The 20,706-nt window shown below is 40.3% G+C and overlaps 1 protein-coding gene across 1 annotated transcript in view; it reads right to left on the bottom strand.

Annotated features, from left to right (window-relative positions):
- LOC117557597 (uncharacterized protein KIAA1755-like) overlaps positions 1–18,867 on the bottom strand; it is a 29,410-nt gene extending 10,543 nt beyond the window's left edge. The window contains 11 exon segments of the mRNA XM_034233488.1: positions 1,660–1,724; positions 1,726–1,809; positions 1,912–2,010; positions 3,103–3,219; positions 3,329–3,415; positions 3,875–3,968; positions 4,799–4,922; positions 5,055–5,258; positions 6,241–7,771; positions 9,636–9,833; positions 18,533–18,867. Of these exon segments, the coding sequence (XP_034089379.1) occupies positions 1,660–1,724; positions 1,726–1,809; positions 1,912–2,010; positions 3,103–3,219; positions 3,329–3,415; positions 3,875–3,968; positions 4,799–4,922; positions 5,055–5,258; positions 6,241–7,771; positions 9,636–9,833; positions 18,533–18,535 (2,606 nt within the window). The 5' untranslated portion in view covers positions 18,536–18,867.
- Positions 18,868–20,706: the final 1,839 nt, after the last annotated feature.

Below are 20,706 nucleotides of genomic sequence, written 5' to 3'. Positions count from 1 at the left end.
TTTGCGCTTGGGGGGGGCAAACCTTTTTTACTGACGTCAGTACACAGTCCCAACTATTGCGTGGGGTGCTACGGATACAGTAGCAATAAAGCCAGCGTTCACCGCACTGAGTATGACTTTTCCACATACGAACACAACTCGTCCCATCATGCACGCCTCATGCCCGCCGTACACACACACTCATATGGAAGGGGCGGTCTCTCCCCAAAACTTATAACTGTGCACATCTTATACTTATTTGATAACTACTATATCCCTTGGTTACTTGAACACGCTACAATATTATGAACCAGTGTCCTACTTAGTGCAGAAGTAGACGCCTTAAACGTTTTAAAAATCGCCGCATAACCATTACTGCTAATTATTGTAATATAATAGCTGAATCACTTGTATGCACAAAAAAGCGAGGGAACTTGTGTCCTTAACCTCATACGTCACACACGCACACGTCACAACATGCGACTGCTCAAAAATGAAATTATTTCAAACAAAACATGATATTATTCCGATTTGTATTGCAACAATCATTATATTACATCTATTAAAATATTGACATACGAAATATTTGCTTTAGACGTAGTAATGCTGTAATATATTTCAGCCACTAGGGGGGGCATTGGTAAAGTGCTGTTTTTATAGGTGGTGTGTGGACCTCACATAGGGGGGTCTGGGGGCATGCTCCCCCGGGAAGATTTATTTTTAAATATTGAAGTTAAAAGCATCAATCTGGTGCACTTTGAGAGCAAAATGAAGAGAGCTATGGATACATCTCTCAACACCCATTTGAAACAGAACTGTAAACAGATTTACTTTTTCTTTATGGATATTTTACAAATCACCCTTTTAAACTTTATTCTTTTTTTACTGTCATATAGTATTTCATAACTGTTTTTCATTTATTCTCTTATTTTTTTATAACTAAAAAAACTGTGCCTCGGAAATATTGTTTACATTAATCGTAACCAAAATGTTTGAGACCCACTGAGAAAACTGAGACTAAAGTTAACTATCTAAACACTAAGAGAACCACTGCTGTAACTTGTTGAGCAACAACTCAAATCATAACAACTATCCTTTTCTGAAGTGCTCTTACTGTATGAGCACTTCAGAAAAGGATAGTTGTTATGATTTGAGTTGTTGCGCATATTATGTGAGTCATAAGTTAATTCATTGAAAAAACAAGCCCTTCACTTGCTTATAGCCTGTATAAATGAAAGGGGAATACTGCTGTTATTACAAAAAAGCCTAATATAAATAATATATCTGTAAATCTGTAGCTGATGCTTTAATTGGTAAATAGTCATTATAGCACTACATTTGAAAGTTAACTATTTCTTAAGTGTTAAAGTACAACTGCTGGTTCAGTGGATTATTATTATGATGATGTATGTTGTTGTTCCTAATATTAGTATGTGTACCTTTCTTTACATTGTTGTCTCTAATTTATCTCACTTTCTGTAAGATTGCAGGGGGTTAGGGATTCATTTCAAATGTTCAGAGTGGAATTTATAATGTGATTTAATCCTTTAATCCTTTTGTAAAATCCCAATAATCATATTATTAAAAAAAAACAACAAAAAAAAGAGCAAGGCCATTTATCTCTGTGTTCTGCCTGGCACAAACATCTGAAAATAAATAAATGTAAATATGATCTGATACCTGTAGTCCTCAGACTGGGGAAACCTGAACTCCTCCCTCTTCATTCTGGCTAGAACGGCCCCCCCCTTCTCTTTGCAGGGTCAACATTCGAGTGTCTTCCAGCACCTCTTTCATTGAGGCCCTCTGTTCCTGAATGCATTGCTGCACTTCCTGTAGCAGCCACACCAAAAGCAAAGTCAACACCTATGAGCTATTTGGAAATGTGTGGTGCACTAATAACATTACTTCACACTGTGACCTTGTATATCCTACCTGCGCTGTGTCTAAGTTCTTACTGCCATCCACTTTCTTTATGGCCTTCTGCAACAAGCTGTCGGCTCCTCGCAGGTCAGTCATGAAAGAAACCAGTCTCTGAAATGAATTAAATGTAAAACTTAGTAGAAGTGGAAAAGATTGTACATTGTTAGAGCTCTGAGGTGATGAGTTATCTGCCCTGTTCTGCTGACAGCATCACAGGCAGTGCCATCCAGAGGCCAAGAGCTGACGCAGTGAGGTGCACGTATAATCTAAAAACAGGAGACTGCCTTCTGTGTGCTAGCAGGGAAAGACGCCAGACAAACAGAGACACAGGAGAATAGTGTCTCAGACCTGACTGCTACTGTTAATTAGACATCCTTAACAACACTCTGAGTAGCTACTACATGAAGCCATTCCTCAGGACCTTCCATCTGGAACATTAGTGCTCTTGATTCACAACCTATTGGACTGTGACCCCGAAGCTTCACCTACCACTTACATATTTGTGAATGGTACTCTGTTAGATTAAATCACATGTTTTCCTTCCTTCTTATAATGTGTTTAGGGACCAGAAAATGTAAAATGATCCAGAAATTCACAAACAAAACGCAAAAGATGAAAGAAAGGAAACAAATATACAATATACAGTGTTGTAGATAAGAAACTTTAGCTGCTTCCATCTGACCTGCAGTTTACAAATGATATTCATTTTACTCAAATAGCACATTTCATGCAAAGATGCTTTCCAAAGTGCTTAACAAGCCAGGATCAGATGAAAAGAATGAAAAGTAACGATATAAACTAAACAATGCCCAAATGTACAAAAACCTAGTAGTTTGGTTTTGAATACTTTAATCATGCAACCTGAATAACATCAACATTTTACTTGCAAACAATTTGCCCTTTCACATTCAATTAAACTGAAATAGTGTATATTTGAAGAGCCAGTGAGGGTTGTACTGATCAGTTTCGACAAAAAATATATATATTTTGGAAGTCAGTAGTTTACAGCCTTCTTCCACTCAAATACCCAAGTTAAATGTTGCATTAAAGAATGATAGAGGTGATGGATGTTTAGTGAGGGCGTGCACATTACGAGTCATTCCTCAGTGGGATAACTGCGGTCGAACAACATCCTCCTCTGAAATAACGGGAAACTCCACAGTTTATCAACGTGATTGTGGTTTGTGAGTGAATATGCAGTACCTGATGAAACTGCAGCCAGTCGGTGTGACTGTACGTAAAGGTCCCTCCCAGGTCAGAGGTCAGCTGGGAAGTTTCAACTATCTTGTTGAGGGCTTTCATTGAAGTCACAATTTCCATCTTATAGAAACAAAAACAAAAAGGCGAGGTTAGGAATGTAGGTAAGGGTCATAGCTAGTGTCAAATCAAGAGAACAATGGAGAACAAGGAAGAAGTTTGAATTCCTGACCTGTAACCCTGGCTGTTTTTCAGGTCGCGGACAAGTGTCCTTATCCACCAGTAGCACGATACTATGGACAGCATGGAGAGCTTGCTCCTGCAGCAGATCAGTAAGTCAGGTCAGGTACAGACAAAGAACCATAGACTATCATGTGTTATAATTCAACATAATGTAAACTGGTTACTCTGATAATTTAGATATAAGATGATTTATTTGTCATATCAAAATACAATGTGTACTCTTATTGACCTTCCCTCTGAATTGAAAAAGAAAATGTCCAAGTACAATAGTCCAACAGTGTGTTACACTGGAGTAAAAGTATATCTGAAAAAATGGAGACTGCGCCCTCTAGTGCATTTTCTTTACTGCAGTGCTAACAAACCCCATGTACGTATTTACTCATTGTTCTACTAAGCAAAACCCAACATCTTCCTTATCTGTGAATCAAGGAACATGATAGTTTACTCTGTCATCATCTGATGATGTGTGAGTGTTTTGGGGTGAGTGCAGGTCTTGTTGAGTTGGACAAGTGCATGCAGGCTTCTTTTTAATTACCTGGGCCATCAACAGAGCTTTGTAAAAATGAAGTGAAGGAGGTTTTTTCCTGGCATTGATGACCAAAGTCATTCCTAGCTCTCGAACTTCTTTCCTAGCAAAACATTGAATCATGTTAGTACACATTCAAACATTATGACTTCATAACAGTGGTCTTCATTTAATAAAAAAAAAGGCTTTTAGGCTTATTAATTCCACTTCTCAAATCGGTATTTATCTTCTTATGTCTCTCTGACATCCCCATAAACACACTTTTCTTCACACATTCTTTTAAACACTTTGACGCCTCCACACTCCCCTCTTAATGTCCCCTTCTTGGGTTACTGTTGTGAGAGCCTACCTCAGAAATGGCTGTTAATTCTAGCAAGGCGCTGCATACCAGACAGTTGGCAGCCAGCCTGGCCAGGGACTGTTATGGTATGGCTCTTTAGTGGGGACAGAGGAAGGCCAAGCTATCTGGTAGAATGGTTTTATTAACTTCAAAGACTCCATTACACCCAGTGTAAACAAACAACACTTTAAAAAGAGTGCGATAGTAGAGTAGAGGGGGAGAAGTGACACTCCTTAGGGTCAGAACAGGTCATAGAACTATGACCTGCTTTACTGCCGGCTGATCTCAAAGTAGCTTCTGAAGGAGGCAGAATTATTAAAAGTTGTGGTTCTGAATAAAATATGTTGTTGTATTAGTTGTAAAGCCATCAGGATGACCTATACATGATGACTTATTCAGGCTGGATGTAAGAACGTGTATCACTTTATTCAAAACCTGAACTGGAGAGATTTTTAAATGGTGTCTGCTGCTCTCTTGTGGTCAGACCTATTCTTGCATACAGCATACATTTGAGCAGCTACTCTTTGTGGGTCTATATTCCAATTTGGTCTACTTTGCTAGAAAAAGATATCCAGTTAATATGTTTCCAGTACCTTGGTATGGCGTGTAAGTAGAGCAGTAATTCACAGACATTCTTGGCTGTTGAAAGAGGGGATGTCCACTCCACGTTGCCATCATGGACCTCCAGCACTGCTCTTCCTGTTCGGTCCCTACTGCCTGAGAGTGTACAAGACAAATAAAAAAGTAAGTGACATATAACTGAGACTGATAAAAGGACCTGAGTCATTGTTTAATGACAAATGCTGCGATCATACAGAGAATATTATTTGGGTGATAGAAATCAAGTACCTGGCAAACAAATAAGGCCGAGTCCAAACAGACCACCGATGCGTCTGAAACACGAGTCCTCAGTCTTTGGAGGCTGAGGAGCGTCAGAACTTGCAGACGGAAGTTGAACTTGTTGAGGAGATGGCCTTTCTATCTTTGAGAAATTGAGTTTTGAGTCTGGTCCATCTGCAGTGAAGGGAGTTTCACTCTTACTTGATTGGCAGTCTGCATTACAGTAAACACAAACATAGTTGTCTTCTCACAGGAAATGCATGGAAAACCAAACAAACCAAAATATAATTGGATCATTGCCAGAAGAAGTCAGTGTGTGTATTTTTTTTTCTCACAACATCATTTTGTTTAATTGATCAGACTTTGTCTCTAGAGGATGTTCTTCAAAGACAACGCGAACATTTCTTATAAACTATCAACTCCCTATTTTGCCCAGAAACGTTGTCCTTTTATAGCAACAGTAGTTATTAAATTATTTATCCGGAAATCTTAATCGTCATCAATCAACATGTTCACAACTGCACAGCTGCAGACAGCATTTAACATTGGACATGGTTTCTGTAACAAAACTCTAAAGTGGCCTTGCGACTAAGCCTGGCTTTGATTTCAGACACCCTAATTGGCCTCCCTTTAGGGCCAACAAAGACGTGCCTGTGTTCTCTCCTTGCTGCTTTAACAGTCCATGACAAACATGTCTCAAGTCAAGATCTCTACATGCCCCTCTGAGGGCATAAAGGTGCATGCCAGCGGGTGCAGAGACCTCCTTCTTGCACGTTATGCTGTCTCTCTGCATTAGAGGAATGCTCTGCTCTTTCTTTTTACCCAAGGTGTTCAGGCCCTCCCCTTCATGGGAGTGCAGCATGCTATTTCTGTTCTATAGCTGTACTGCTGAAGAACCAAGACAGCATTGGGAGAATATCATACTCAAGTCTGATCTTTGACCCCTTCTCTCTAGAGCCTTTATGATCTCAGTGAAGCACATTCCTCCAAGCACGCGAGGTCACGGTCGAGTTTCAATCAGTCAGTTTGGCGTGAATGTTCAGTTGCCCTTCAAGCATTTAGCAACAGATCATAACGAATGGCTGTGTGTGCAGTAATAACAATGTACAAAATGTGTGTGTGGGTGGGGAGAAAAAAGGAAACAGAAAAAGAAAGTAGTTTGGATTATTGGCCTTAACTTGTCTAGTCTGCTTACCTTTTTTAGAGGACTTCAGTCTTTCCAGCTTCAAAGTCACTTGATCCAACAATTCACCTTTCTTACACTGCATGATGCTTGTGATTGTGTCAGGGCAGATATCACTGTGGCTCCTGTTGTTGACTTTATAGAGAAGTGGACTCCCTTTGGAAGTCTCTGACACCGTGGATAGAGACCTAACCTTAACTTTTTGTTTTCCTGATGGTGTCACAACCTCCACTTTCTGAAGAGCTTTATTATCAGCGCCTGACCCAGGGTGCGCACTGGCATTATGTGCTGTCTGTTGGGAAATAAGTTTCATCTGAATTTTGTGACTATGGCTCAAACCAGGTGTTGATTTCAAGATCTTGGGGGATTCCTTCATGAGGTCTTCCGATTCAGAACTGGTAGGAAGATCTTTGAGTTGAGATGCAAAGGTCTCTGGTGTTGGTTCACAGCAGTGTCTGTATTGGCAGCGCTTGTTACTCATCACAGGTTTATTACAGTGGTTACAAAAGTTTCCAAGTTTGTCTCTTTGAGCTTCAAATGCTCCTTTGGATCCTAACTCTGTCTCTTCACAAAGGCTGACCTCCTCCAAGGCAGCCAGGAGCTCCACACTCCCCCTCTCAAAAGCGACTGGGTTTCTCAGTGCTGCCACGTAAGATTCTCTGTACCTACACTTCAAGTCTTGGTCAGCTGACTCAGGCTCAAGCCTTTCCTGGCTGCACGGTGTACAAGGCTCCTCTGCATACTGAAGGGTGCCTTCACAGGGAACATTATTCCTAAGTGGTACAGGTGGTGGTGGTCTGACAGGTTTAAACAATACTGAATTGGGTGGATGTGGATGGCTCTGTTTATCCACAAACCTCTTCCCTTTGGCAATATCCACCAGATCCACATAATCACCCTCAATCTCTCGATAATTATGACTGTCCCAAGTATTAGGAGAAACCCAACCCACAGGTTTGATTAAAGGTCTGGAGCAGGATTTTGGGGTTCGTCTTTCATGATCCATTTTGACGAGTTTGGAAGAGCAGTCCACAGTTTTGAAAGAAGCTGTCATCCTGTCTTTGGCAGGACAAAACATGGCTTCCATCGGGAGGGTGGAGGAGTTGAAATGGGAAGGAACAGAGATCTGTTTTGGCTCAGGAGGAGTTTCTCGATACGTGGGCAAGATCTTAGGCTTGTCTAAAAACTCTGGGTTGGCGATTTCAGCCCAGGGCAACTTGATCACTCCTTGATCCGTGCAAAGTAAGCAACGGGAAAGAGGAGTTCCTTGGCGTCCTTCATTGATTTCCTGCAGCCATTCCTCAGTGAAGATGCAGGGGTAGGAAGTCTCAGGAACAGGGGTCTCCTCCACTTCTCGACAGCCCTCCTCCAGAAGACTTTTGAGGACAACACGAGCAGCTTGTTCCCCGAAAGGCTCCACCTGCAGATAGAAGTCTCCAGGACGCAGCAGCAGAGGGTTCACAGGTGCTAACTGGATGACGGTTTTGTCATGGAGACACAGAGGCCAGCCCTCACAGCGAAAAACCACATCAGAGTATCCAGCCTAAAAACATAATAATAATAAGTTGTCAGTGTCATTTTGGTTTTATTTACTCTACCTAATACATTTGTATCATATTTTCATTTATGTGTAAGTTCTTGTCTTCTCCTATTTTAAAATATTAGTCATATTTAGTAGATTGTTAGAATACACTGTAAATATTTGTTATTTTGATGACTTTTAATGCATAGAGCATACAAAGAGCTGAGTTATCTGTTACCAAGTAAACACAAGATAAGCTGCAACTTGAAAATGTATCATTGTTTATAAATGTTAGGTATGGTATGCAACTGGATCTGCACTGTAACACACCCAAATGTGTTTATACATGGATAGAGGCGCGTACTCCAGGTATGCAAGAGCGAGTAAAAAAAAGGGAGATATTCATAATATTTATATGAAAAAAGTTTATGTTATTGTATTGTATCTCACTCTTTTTTGTATTCCTCGTCTTCTCATATGGGGATTAATCATGCTTTGATTTTTGGAACTACAGTTCCCATGGGGACTTTGCAATTGTAAACAGGAAGTGTAATGTCGGTATGGACCGGACGCTATGGGCTACAATTTCAACCTGCTTCAGCCCCCTCCATTTCTTTTTGGCAGCATTTAAAGGGGACCTATCATGCAAAATGCACTTGTGTACGTCTTTTATACATGAATATGTGTCCCCGGTGTTCCAGGGAACTCACCAAGTGTCAGAAAACACAACCCTCTCTATTTTCCTCCATACCCAAATCTCTAAAAAAGGGGCTGCAACGGATCTGATCAAAACTGGTCCAGATTTGAACACTGTCCTGACGTCAGGACGGTGGCGCTACGGCTATTGGGCCAACTCTCCACCTATCAGGGGAATGTGGGGTTGGGCCACCGCCGGCCATTGCCGCTCGAAAGCGCTGGAGACGCTGTAGTACATATGCCAGGCCTGTAAGTGGCGCTGCAGTCTGCCACAAAAGCAGCGAAGAAGACTTCCCGCGCATGGTTTTCCATGGTTGCCCTTCTGTTTATTCTCCGCTGTGGCTCTTTTTCTCCCTCCCCGAGGCAAGCGTTTGCTCCCGCTGCTGTAATTCAATGCAATCCCTCCCCGTCGAGGCAAGCATGTAATTCTCTCCGGTTAGTCCACCAGCAGATGACAAACACCCACCTCTCCGCCTCTTCCAAGGAACGAGGGGACCGTGCGGCAGAGTTTCAGTTTTCAGAAACGTATAAATATACCTTATAGGTATGGCCCTACAATATATCATTTAAATATAGCATGGTATGTGTCCTTTAAAGTATGCCGAATTAGATATTAGCGGTTATTTGTGCATTGTACCCAAGGTTGTATACAATTCATAGTGGAATACTTTGATACTCAATACAACTAAAAACGCAATGCTTTTTCAGGGAAGTTTTGCACTTATTGAGAGCGTCTTTTTGCTGTGATTTCCTAAGCACATGTGGACGTGTATTCGCTATGGACAGTAGGGATATACAATATTTGGAAGGGTAAGTCAAAGTGAATGTAAAACACCCTTATTGGGAGCTTTATTAAGCACACTTGTCGATCTATTGCATTCCAAAAAACCGAATCCTGTAGTTCCATGAAGTCTACCTTAGTATTTTTGTAGGCCTATACTTAAAGGTGGGGTAGGTATAACTTCAGTTATATTATAGCATTGAGGAGTGTGATTTGAAATGTATTGGGAGGTCTTTACATGTTTCTGTCATTTCCATGTATGTAAAAATAGAGGACAAAGACACTAGAAACACATCTTAATCACCCACTTTGATCTCGATAATAAAAGTCTAATTGAATTTCCACATTTCAGACAATATCCACACAACCCTTTCTGTAAAAGCCTGGAATACATGGGTGAATACTCACACATGCTGCCTGTTGAACACTCTCCAGCAGGTGTTTGGAGGGAATGAGGAAGTCCAGCAGACACTGTAAAGCATCACCGTAGTAACGTTCCTCTATGGTGCGAAACAGCTGGCAGAGGACGATGGGAGCTGTGGCCTCGAAAGGAGGGAAGAGGGCCGAGAGGGCGCTCTGGATGGACGAGTCGAGAGATTCAGGGTTCTGGAGGTCAATAAGAGGTGCTGGTCAGTGAGATAAGGTTTGTGTGTATGATTATTATTTAAACAGACTGTTAGACTCTGGCTAAACCCATGAAGAATACCAGCAACAACAAATCAATAAATCAAAGGCTACGAATAAAAATGATACAGTTAAACTTAATAAACACCTGTTCTTGGATGAGAAAGCAATCAATTCCATTTAATTATTTGTGTGACTTTTGTATTTAATGTCTACTTTGATTTAAAGTATTAATGAGTCAAAGCCACAGGAACTATATCAAACCCTAGAACTGATATTGCAGGAAAATAAAAACCCTCTTCACTTCAAATTAATGCAATAAAACTGATGTGCACATAATGAAGGCTTATTCAGAACATCAATGTCAGGGAATAAGTTAAGGAGTGGTGTGATGTGCACATTCTTTTCAAATGAGTAATGAGTTTTTAATCAAGGCACATAAATTGTAAAACATTAATTGTAATAGATCATATATTACAGACTATCTTGTGTCATTGAAATAGCTGCCCTCAAACTGAAATCCTATCATTGCAGTTATTAAATAATGTGGCATATCATCTGAATTTATTGGCCTTCTCCATCCAATGACATGTTGTGTGTGAGTTCTGGTTCAAATGTGTGTGAACATATAGCAACCTGAGTGTGTAGTGTGGACTACACATTTCAAAGTTAATGTCTTTTCTAACACTGATTTCTTTGAAGAAGCTTCACGTGGTCAAGGGAGAACAAATACCCTGTAAATGCAAAACGACAGGACAGATATTTTTCTTGGCCTTTCACCCCTCGCTGTGCGCGTTTTGAATACATCAAAGAGTTGTTTTTTTTGGTTTAAAAGCGATAAACCTTTGTGCATGAGTGCACTTTTTGGACTATGATCTGGGCATCAGTAAATACATTATCATCTTTTACAAACTGAAACGTCCACCAAAAGATCAAATTCACCAAAAATGTAAACAAAATAATCTATTCACTTATCAAAAGGCTTTGAGGTGAATTAATACTGTCATCTTTAGGAGATCAAGAGGGGTATTTTGGTTGAGCCTAATCAAAAGAGTATCTGGAGAAGATTAAGTCTGTCCTGCATGAGTATGTGCAACTTGTTTCATGTCTGGCCAGGATATGCTTCATTTAAACTCCTATATTTGTAGCAGACCAGAGCCAGCGTCTGATCTTATTCAAAGTGACAAGAAGAAGCAAAGCAGAGAAAAGAAATGCCCAGTCCTGTTAAAAATTACCATAAAAAAGCAAGTGCGTGAAACGACACAATTCTCTGTCATAGGAACACTTAGTGCTCATCTTTACTGCATGTAGAAATGTCCTTAGTAGATAAGCTGCCAACACCAGCTGTGCCACGGGTGACATCCAGCTAAACTCACAACCTATTTTCAGAGGCCGTCTTCAAAGCATTTTTGGTCAACCACCTGATGGCATGACAGCCAGGCTTTTAATGCAATTGAATAAGCATTGCAAATACAGGACTTTTGATTTGATTGTGTAATACTGGAGATACTGTAAAACAAACTCAGAGTGTTACCTGTAGGTTGATTGTAAATTATCATGTGAATCAAACAATTACTTTACTGTATTATGCTGAGGCGCGGCTCTGAGAGGCTTTGTGTGATTACATTGTTGCTTATGCAGGCATGTTTGGAGGTGAATACTAACCACAACAGCATGCTTCACAAACACAGTTGGGTATATTAGGTTTTACTGTACAAGCTACTACCAGCAAAAAAAAGTACAACTAAGTCTGGTTGATGTCATTAATATCAAAAGCATTTAGTCAAAAGCCAGACTCTTTAACACAATTGATGATAGGGGCTTACTTAAAAGGAAACTATCAACAAAGTTATTTATTTGATATCTTTTAAAATCCTATAAAAGTGTATTTTTCTATAACGCCTTGTGTTTCTTTAAATAATGTCTTAATGGCTTTATGTTTTGAAAGATGCTAAATTGAGCCTGGGGGGAAATCTGTTCAAAAGACATGTTTAAAATACCTTTCACATACTTGTCTGATGTTGGATAGGTGCACAGTACTTTTGAATATGCGTTCTAATAGCACCTATGGCGCGTGGTAGTTCAGTACAAGGAATGACACCTTGTTATGAAATTAAATGAATAATATTCATGTTGAGTTTAAGGACTTGACGCTTCCTCTGAATCAAGACAGGTCTTAGCAGCTAACCACAGCAGGCGTGCTATTCATACAATCAGTTCACAGTACCCTGCTGTGTCAATCTCCCAGCTCCACAAAGGAGTCTGTTTTTAGCCCCCCTCCTCATTTAGCTTGATGGCCTAACCAAGACCAGAGACCAGCCCAGGATAAACAGAAGGACCGCAGCTTCAAAGAGCTCACACTGGTTAGCACTGGGACTACTGCGCTCACTGCTTAGCTACGGATGCTTTTGGGAGCACCTTGGACAGCCATGAAACATTGGGAACAAAGGTCATAAAGTAGTTATATGAGTCACCAAATAATTCCACCACTCGTACAACTTAGTTTAGTGTTTACATTCTCTGTTAGCTACACCTTTCAAACATTGTTTACATTTGAAATACAGGCAGTTGTGTACACATTTAGAACACAATTAATGTAAGATGTTGGATCTTAATCAATATCAATATTTGACCACTCTTGCAAAGTTTTCTTAGTTCTTCCAGACATTGCATGTGCTCAGTAGAAAAAAATGCTTCTTTTTTGTGATTGTGCACATCTGTCACAATAGATTAGTCAATGGAGAACAGAATACCTTCGAGGTTGGCTGTTGAACGGTAATTCAGCACAGCTGTCTTAGTCTGAATGCAGCATTGAACTTTGGGTTGTACTGTATGCTTTAAGGCTTACACTAAACCAGAGACATATCTTTTTCTTAAGTCACAGTTAAGAGATGGGGCATTTTGTTTTGACTCTGGAATTCACAACATATTCCAATCTCTCTTCTTTAGCCTGACTTTAAATCAGTCATTGAAATTCAGTCTTTGAAAAAATATGACTTGTTATCATAACATTACCTCAAAATCATTTGAGATGCAGACCTATTTTTGTTAACACTAGCTAAAATGACAAAACTCCTTAGCTTGGCTTAACTTCTTCTCAAAACAAAGATGGTTGAAAACACGACACGGGCTCCTCTCTGTGGGTGGTTGGCTGGTGATACTCATATAAGTGAGAACCACTTGAGATGTTACAAAGCGTTGCTCTGCTGGACCAAGCTCAGAAAGGCTAGCCAGCCAAATGAACTGAGAGTAAGGAGAGTGGGCTGCCAGCGTTGGGCTCTCCTCTGCATCTCATTATATCGCACAAAGTGCCAGACAACATGTAAAACAGGTTCAAGGTTCAAGGTTGTTTATTTGTCGAACGAGGTCTGAACTGATCTGTGAAAAGTTCAGCAGGAATTCCTCTAAGACAAAGCTGTCTTTTAACTCCCATAAGCTGGCGTTTTATAATGTGCAGTACAATTGAAATGTCTCATCACACTTTTAGTCTTTTTGCCTGCATTCCTTTTGTGTGTTTAACCGTTCGTCCCATTACAAAAACTCCTGGTTAGCAGAAATTTGTTCAGTCTTGTGTGAGCACCCAGACACAATCACTGCCCTACATCCTACAATAACACAATTTGTCACTGCATGTCAGTGTGCAGTGTCTAGCTGAAGTTTCCTCATGTTGACAGAGTTGCTACTTCTTTTCCAGGGTATTTTCACTCCCACAATCAGCCAGAGAGAAGCGTTCTATCAAGCTTAAATCATGGACCTTTATCTTGGGCTGCAGATACGTTGGGACTTGATCAATGTCCAGCTGGCCGCACCCTCTAGTCTATACATTTAACTCAAGGGAATTCCCTCTAATGCACCTTTTGCCCCTCATTATCCAGTGCAGCCGGTGATTTAAACCTAGAAATAGCTTCAGCTCCCAACAAAGATCTGTGTTTGACCTGAATTGGCATGCTAGCATGGACAACAGGCATCTGTCTTTGTCTTGTCCACCCTTCAGGCCCCCTGGGAGTTTTCTCCTTATTAAGCAGATAATTACAGGTTTCCTCCATATTGCCTTGGGCCTTGGCCAAAGAAAGTCTGGACCCAGATTTGAGCCACAGTATAAACAAACTGTCAAGGTGTGTAATAATGCACAATGTGTATCTGTGTCATCAGCCGCAAAGCTCATAAGATTAGAGCAGGTAAGCTGACCAGAATGTGACTTTAAAGAAGATTAACTTCAACTAAATGGACACAGTTCCTGATGCGACATTCTGTAAGGATTTGTTGATGTCTGTGTCTTGACTGGTCAACACATTTCTTTGAAATCCTCATAAGAAATGGACTGTCACGGCACCTCCGGGCTGAACCCAAACATAAGAAGAAGTGACAGTTGTGTCAAGACCTGCCAGTAAATCCTGAAGACCGAGTGAATTCTGCAAGTACAGACATGAAGATATGTCCAAGAGTCTAAGATGACACACCACCAACTCAGCCATAACATCAGCCAACAACAGCCGGTGGCAAAGAGGAATGATGGGAAATGACACCTAACCTCAAGTAATATTGAGAAATATTACCATGGTAAGAAGAAAGTGAAAATGTGCAGTTTATACAGACTGGTTTGACACAAAACCTAAAAGAAGAAAGCTGACAAGAGCAATCAAAACCAAGATCACAGTCTAAGTCATATCATACAACAAGTTATCAGTATCTGTCAGTTATTTCCTATCCTCCCTTTTTCTTCCTTAAACGTTTGGTATCTCCTATTTGACGGTGAGACAGTGCTTTCTTTGTGTGTGATCCACTCTTGTTAAACTCAGCAGAGGGGCACTCTATTCAGCTAAGCCATCTTAAATCCAGGCACCTCCAAAACAAAACCCCTACATCGTTTTTATTAGAGTCACCGCTGCCAGCAGTAAAGATGGTATGTGCTTCCTATCGGACCTTCAATCTGGCACGGTTCCTATTATACTTTTGTTTTTATTTGTGAGAACTTTAGCTATGTTTGTAAAGTGAAGAGGCCAAACTAATAGTGAGTTAGGTTTCCGATTCAGGCTTTCTTCTTATGCTGCATGAGATTCAAGATGAGATTTTATTTCACAATGACTCATTAATCCACCCTGATTTTTTTATCAATGAGCAATGACGACTGGCTTGTAATATTTGATCTTATAGGACAATCAACCTAGTGTATCTGGATCCGACATTAATCACGGCAGTCATCTCTTTTGTCATAAAGAACTGACTCACAGCAGCCCTTCATGACAACCACACGTTGTGAAATGTAACAATTAAAAAACAGTTTTGTTTAATAATGTCTACCGCTGTTTTGGATACACTCCTTCTCAGTCATGCCAGGTCAGCATATTTTGAAATCTTACCCTAGGCTCAGACTGCTGTGTAGTTAAAAAAGTTGCCAAATGCCTGATGAGGCGATAGGATAGGAAGAGCAGCTGGGTGTAACTATAAGGCTTCCTCCACAGACTTATCATTCCCAACGTACATTTAAAAACTGAAACTAAACGACAACATTGTTGAGTTTTTTCTGGAATGTCTTCACGACTGACTCATAATGCACCGCTCCCATTTTACTGACAACACAACTCCTGGGTTTTAGCTCATATCCCAAAGGTTGCATTCTGGCAAACTACAAGATATGAAACATAAAAATGGTTTGTTTTTAAAGAATGCAACACACCTAACTACCATTGTTCATCTCACAATGTTAAAATGTCCAAGACATTGAAAATGTCCTAACACGGGAGATTTGATAGTCAGCATGTGAATGTGTTTACAAGAAGTGTACTAAACACTGACATCTGCTGCTCTTCATTCCTGAGCTCCTCAAACAAGTGCATAACACCAACAAGAGCCAAACAGAGCACAGCAGTCTACATGGAATTCAAACTGAATGTCTTATCCTTCAGTAAATGTTGTCTCATCTCACAGTATGTCACCTCAGATTTTCCGATTAAAGTTGTGAGACTGGTTTTGAATGAAGCAACAAAACCTGAATCCTATGACTTGAGACTGGTGCATCATGATCACTGAACCAGCTATAATACAGGTGTTATCTTCCTTAGAAAAAGCCCTGAGAGGATAAACAACAGCAGTTCAAACATAGTCTGGGTATAAAAGGACAAAGTGACTGGGTTTCTACAGACAAAGCAGGCTGACAGCCTATACTATAGCAGAACATATTTTTCCCCAAACACTTGGCAATGGCTCTGTTATCAAAATACACCACACAGCATCTATTGAGTTTGACCCGCTTTTGTGCTACAGAGATAATAAACACACAGAAAATATGTTTCACAGCTCCATGACAACCCTCAGAAACTCGACTCCCTGATTGAAGAAAGTTGGAAATGGTTTGGCCCAAACAGCTCCACGAGGCAGATGTCTGCAATTAGACATATTTTCTCTATACATCACATCAGTTCATTGTTACGATTCTCCCCGTCTGGCTTTGTAGACATTTGGCGAAATCACAGAAAATGAAGCAGTGGGCAGGAAGTATTATTTGTTGGCCAAAGGGAGAACAGTGTGATGACTTAATACAGGCAGGGAGAAGAAGCTACTGATACCCTGGATGTTACAGAGAGAGAGAGACAGCTGTGACCCTTAAAGCTTGGCCTGAATGTATACTGTCAGCAAGTCAAAACCTGGATGCTCTCACACTGCTTGTTTACATCACATAATAGATTAAGGTATGCATGCATACTCTAAGCTGAGTGGTTGAAAAACGAACTGTTACGAATGACTGAGCATATCTGACTGATGATATGGAGCAGGCATGTGCAAGTGTATCTCAGTTATCAAGAGACTTAAAGCTGCTACAATACAAATTTGTTATGTGTGGGAAAGCTGTTAGCTTTTTACCACAAACTCACATATAATTATTATCTGACTTTGCAGTTTCCCTGAGCTTTTTGGCATCTTTAGGCTCATTGTTTTTGGTTTTATGACCGCAACATGATAGTAAAAAATGTTTTCTCAGCTAGCATGTTGTTTTATAACAAAATAAACTTCAAGCCTGATATTTTTACAAAGGAGTCAGTGAACAGCTGAACAGAGCTAAAAGCAGAGTAAATATTTGACAGTACATTTGTTAGGTTGAGATGGTAATGTTGCCCCAAATCCACTTCATGAATAAGCAAAAGACATACTGTAATCAAATGTTTTGCTAAGTGATTTGTAAATCTGCCATTGTAAGTTGTTCCCTGTTGTTAAATCAGAGAACATTTTAAACTAAACCTGTTTTGGTAAGACAGGAGTACAACCAAAACCCTGGAGCAAATCTCATGGAAGGATTTGCATTGACTTTGAATACAGTTTGAATTCTGCAACGGACATGGACACTGCAAATTCTACCATGTTAACCATGTTCAATGTACAATGAATGAAACCCATGCTTCTCTGAGGCCTTAAGAAGAAAAGGTGTTTAACCTTGCTGGTGAATGAATGACTCTCTTGGCTGTCCTTGTCACACAGTAACTCCTGCCAAGGCAAATACAATTCACACCTGTAGCCCGGGACTTCGTATTTGTCATTGCTGAGTGTTTATCTAAGATTGAAACTCCTGGTCATGCACGTTTTCGTAATCTAATAATTTTGACTCTGCTGGCTCATGACTGGAAGTTGGAGGGTGGTCACGGAAGACGACATTGGTCATGCAATAAGTAAAACAAACAGTTGGGGCTGTTAAAGCTGGTCAAACAAGTGCTGCGGTGCACGTGAAGGAAGGACAAAGTACAGTGGTGGCCACAATGAGAAGCCAAGTCTGCACTCCTTTAAACATCCTTCCTTCCTGCTCTCCTTAAAGCTATCAATTATTTGGCTCCCTTGGACAGATGTTAGGGGTCTGACTGGTTTCCAGATAAAGAAGAATGTTATAAATAGAAAGCTAAAGACAAGTAAGGAGAAGCTTATTATGCCTCATTATGGTCTTTATCATAACATTATAATTTATCTGCTCATTTATTTGACTATTTCGCGGCAGCAACAATCAGTTATTAAAACTTCAAAGATGCTGCGTCTTACCACAAACCCATCATCAAACATGTTCCCATTTTAGGGCTCACTCTTTGTCATTTATTAGTTTCTTGTTGTGCCTGGGATTAGAGCGGCCCTGCGGTTTGAACTTTTTAAAGTGCTGAACACTGAGCTGGAGAATTCCATTATGTGCCAATGCAAAGCAGTCAAATAATGTATCCCCCAAACACTCACCACTCACTCAAGTATGTGTGCCATCCGCATCTATTAGGTCCAAATCAAAGGATGCAAAACAAAAGACAATGTGCCTCTTTCTGTCACTCAGTCTTTGTGCACATGCTTTAAAAGCTAGAGACGCCGTGGGCTGGTGATGTGAAACAGTCACACAAACTGTGCTAAGGATAACACAAATGTTTAAAGAGTGCAGTTACATTAGCTTTGTGCTGCCTTTGTATGTCACACAGATTAGGTTTCATTGAGAGAGAAAATGTGGATTGGTAATGTGCATGGTAACACACAAACTGAAAAAAGACAGCTAAAAGCATACAAAATGCATTAGTTACAATATTAGTATTCTTAGGGTTCATTCACACATGACCTGCAAAGCCACAGAGAGAAGTCACTTGTCCAAATCTCTGTTACTAAGTCAGTGGAGAACTCTTAAAGCAACACAAGTCAAGCTCTAGCAGTAAAACCAAAAACGTTACCATCTTTGCAGGTGATTTCTTCTCTATACGGCAGAAAGTCTATTTAGTGCTTGTTCCTGATAATCCTCTCCAGAGAGTCTCCCTTGGCTCCGTGCTGAGAGACTTGCCATGTTTAGAGCATCAACAACAGAAGTCTGCTGAAGTATATCCACATGACAGTGAGTTGTCTTGATCGAAAAGTAACCAAAGTTATTCCCATTCTTTGTACACTTTTCACAAGTCTTGAGTTTGTAGCACAGAGAGCTACAACTTGCCAGGCTGCCTGTTGATCCTCTTGCTTCACTTCTTTCGCTTCTCTGGCGACTCTGAGTGTTTAGGGGACGGAAGAGAGAGAGGGAAGGAGGGAGCAAGAGAGTGCCTGAGAGGGGGAGGAGAAAAGCTTTCTCTTTCAAGGGAAATCCCCCTCGAGGCTTTTCAGAGTTTCTCCCCTCTCTCTGAAACACACGCAGGCTTTATCACATACCCTAACACACTCACAATATGCCACAAATGGACACACAAAAGCATGCCAGTCTGCACATACACACCCACTCAATGTGTAGGAATTGAAACATTTCCACATCCTACTTTGTCATGCATGTGTGAACACACCGATGTGCTCCTCTGGCCCAGCATCAGAGAGCTGCAGAAATCCAGCCCCTTGTCTGTGGCCCCTTTTTTTCCTTTCTATTTCAATCACTGGAAGCGTTTTAAAGCCTAAGTCAGTCTTTCTCCTCTCCCCTGTCACTCCTAGACTTCCACTGTCTGCTCCGGGCTTTCTCATTTCCTTTCTCCAGCAATTGTCTTCCGGCAGACTGCCCAGTCTTTGACCGTTATCAAAGGGAGTGAGACCAGAGGGGACTTCCCTGCCGTTGTCCGAGCCAAGCAGCAGGCATTGAATAGTGCTCCTTTACATCCGCAGTTGGCCAGAGGAATTTAGGGTTACACCCTCTGCACTACCTTTTACATCTGGATTTGGAACATGTATCGAGTATGAAACACAAAACCCCCTGCTGTAAGAAGCGAGGTTCATCCCTGAGACAATCTTTGAGAAAAAAGATTGACAGGAGATGGTTTATTTCTGTCTGAGAATAGTGTTATTGAGGAGGATTAGAAAACTAGCTCACACATTGCCTCAACCCATGTCTGTTTGTTGGTTCAAATTCCAGAAATTACTAGAGTCCATACATATTTTCATTACAAGGATAACAGGCAGAATATATTTACTTTAATTCAACTTTCCTCTTCATTATGCAGGTGAAGGGGCAGCTAGAAATATGAAACGTAAGCCTCTGTAATTCTCTCGGTATCTGATGGTTTCCGCTCTGCAGAAACAGCAGTCTTTTAAGCATTCCTCACATGTTTTTGTTTTACAGAAAGAGAGCCATGCTGATTTGTCTCTCACCCTAAATTACAGAAATATGTAGGTGACATTCTTGAAATGTTGAACACTGTTCCACTCCCCATTTCTCCCCCTTTGTTTTATCCTTGAAAACTTGTGTATTGAACATCCCATTATAATATCTCCCCAACATTCAGCATTGTATTATGACAGAGAAACTGAACAGTCAGGAGACAGAGTGAATATGAAGGATGTTAATTAACCAAAAGTGCTTGCTCATACTAATCCAACAATCATTTGTCTGCTTAACAGTAATAATACTAAGGCCAATATTAATATAAAAACGTGTTTACTGACTTTCACCAATTGAAATAGACACATTCAATATATTAAGAAAGTATTACTTATCCTTTTAGCTCTGTATTTGGTCTTCATCACTCACTCTCATCAAACATATACAGCCCTTTTGTTACTAAATGCTTAACTGTTCTTGTACTAGTTGCTAACTGTGTCTGTTTGCTGTCCCGTGCTTGGCAGGTTAGGGTTAGGGTTAGGTATTTGTTTTGTTCTTTAAAAAACTGCTGACTTTTGTAAAGAAACTATGCACGAAGGTGTTGAACAATGCATGACAAGCGACACCTGTTGCAGTATTTGATAAATAACAAAATAATGATTTTAGCAGCTTTAATAGTTTCAATAAAGTCTATCAACCAATATGTGAGGGATATTTAAGACATAACTCACATAAACATGTAATGCCTACTTTTAATTTGTATGACCAAGGTATGTCTACATTTAACTAGAGATCAAACAATGATGTCATTGTTTCAAAGTTACTTATCTTTGTCCGTTT

The sequence above is a fragment of the Gymnodraco acuticeps genome, unplaced genomic scaffold (genome assembly GCF_902827175.1).
Source record: "Gymnodraco acuticeps unplaced genomic scaffold, fGymAcu1.1, whole genome shotgun sequence".
NCBI classification, from domain to species: domain Eukaryota; kingdom Metazoa; phylum Chordata; class Actinopteri; order Perciformes; family Bathydraconidae; genus Gymnodraco; species Gymnodraco acuticeps.
This window is presented reverse-complemented; position numbering and strand designations above follow the sequence as displayed.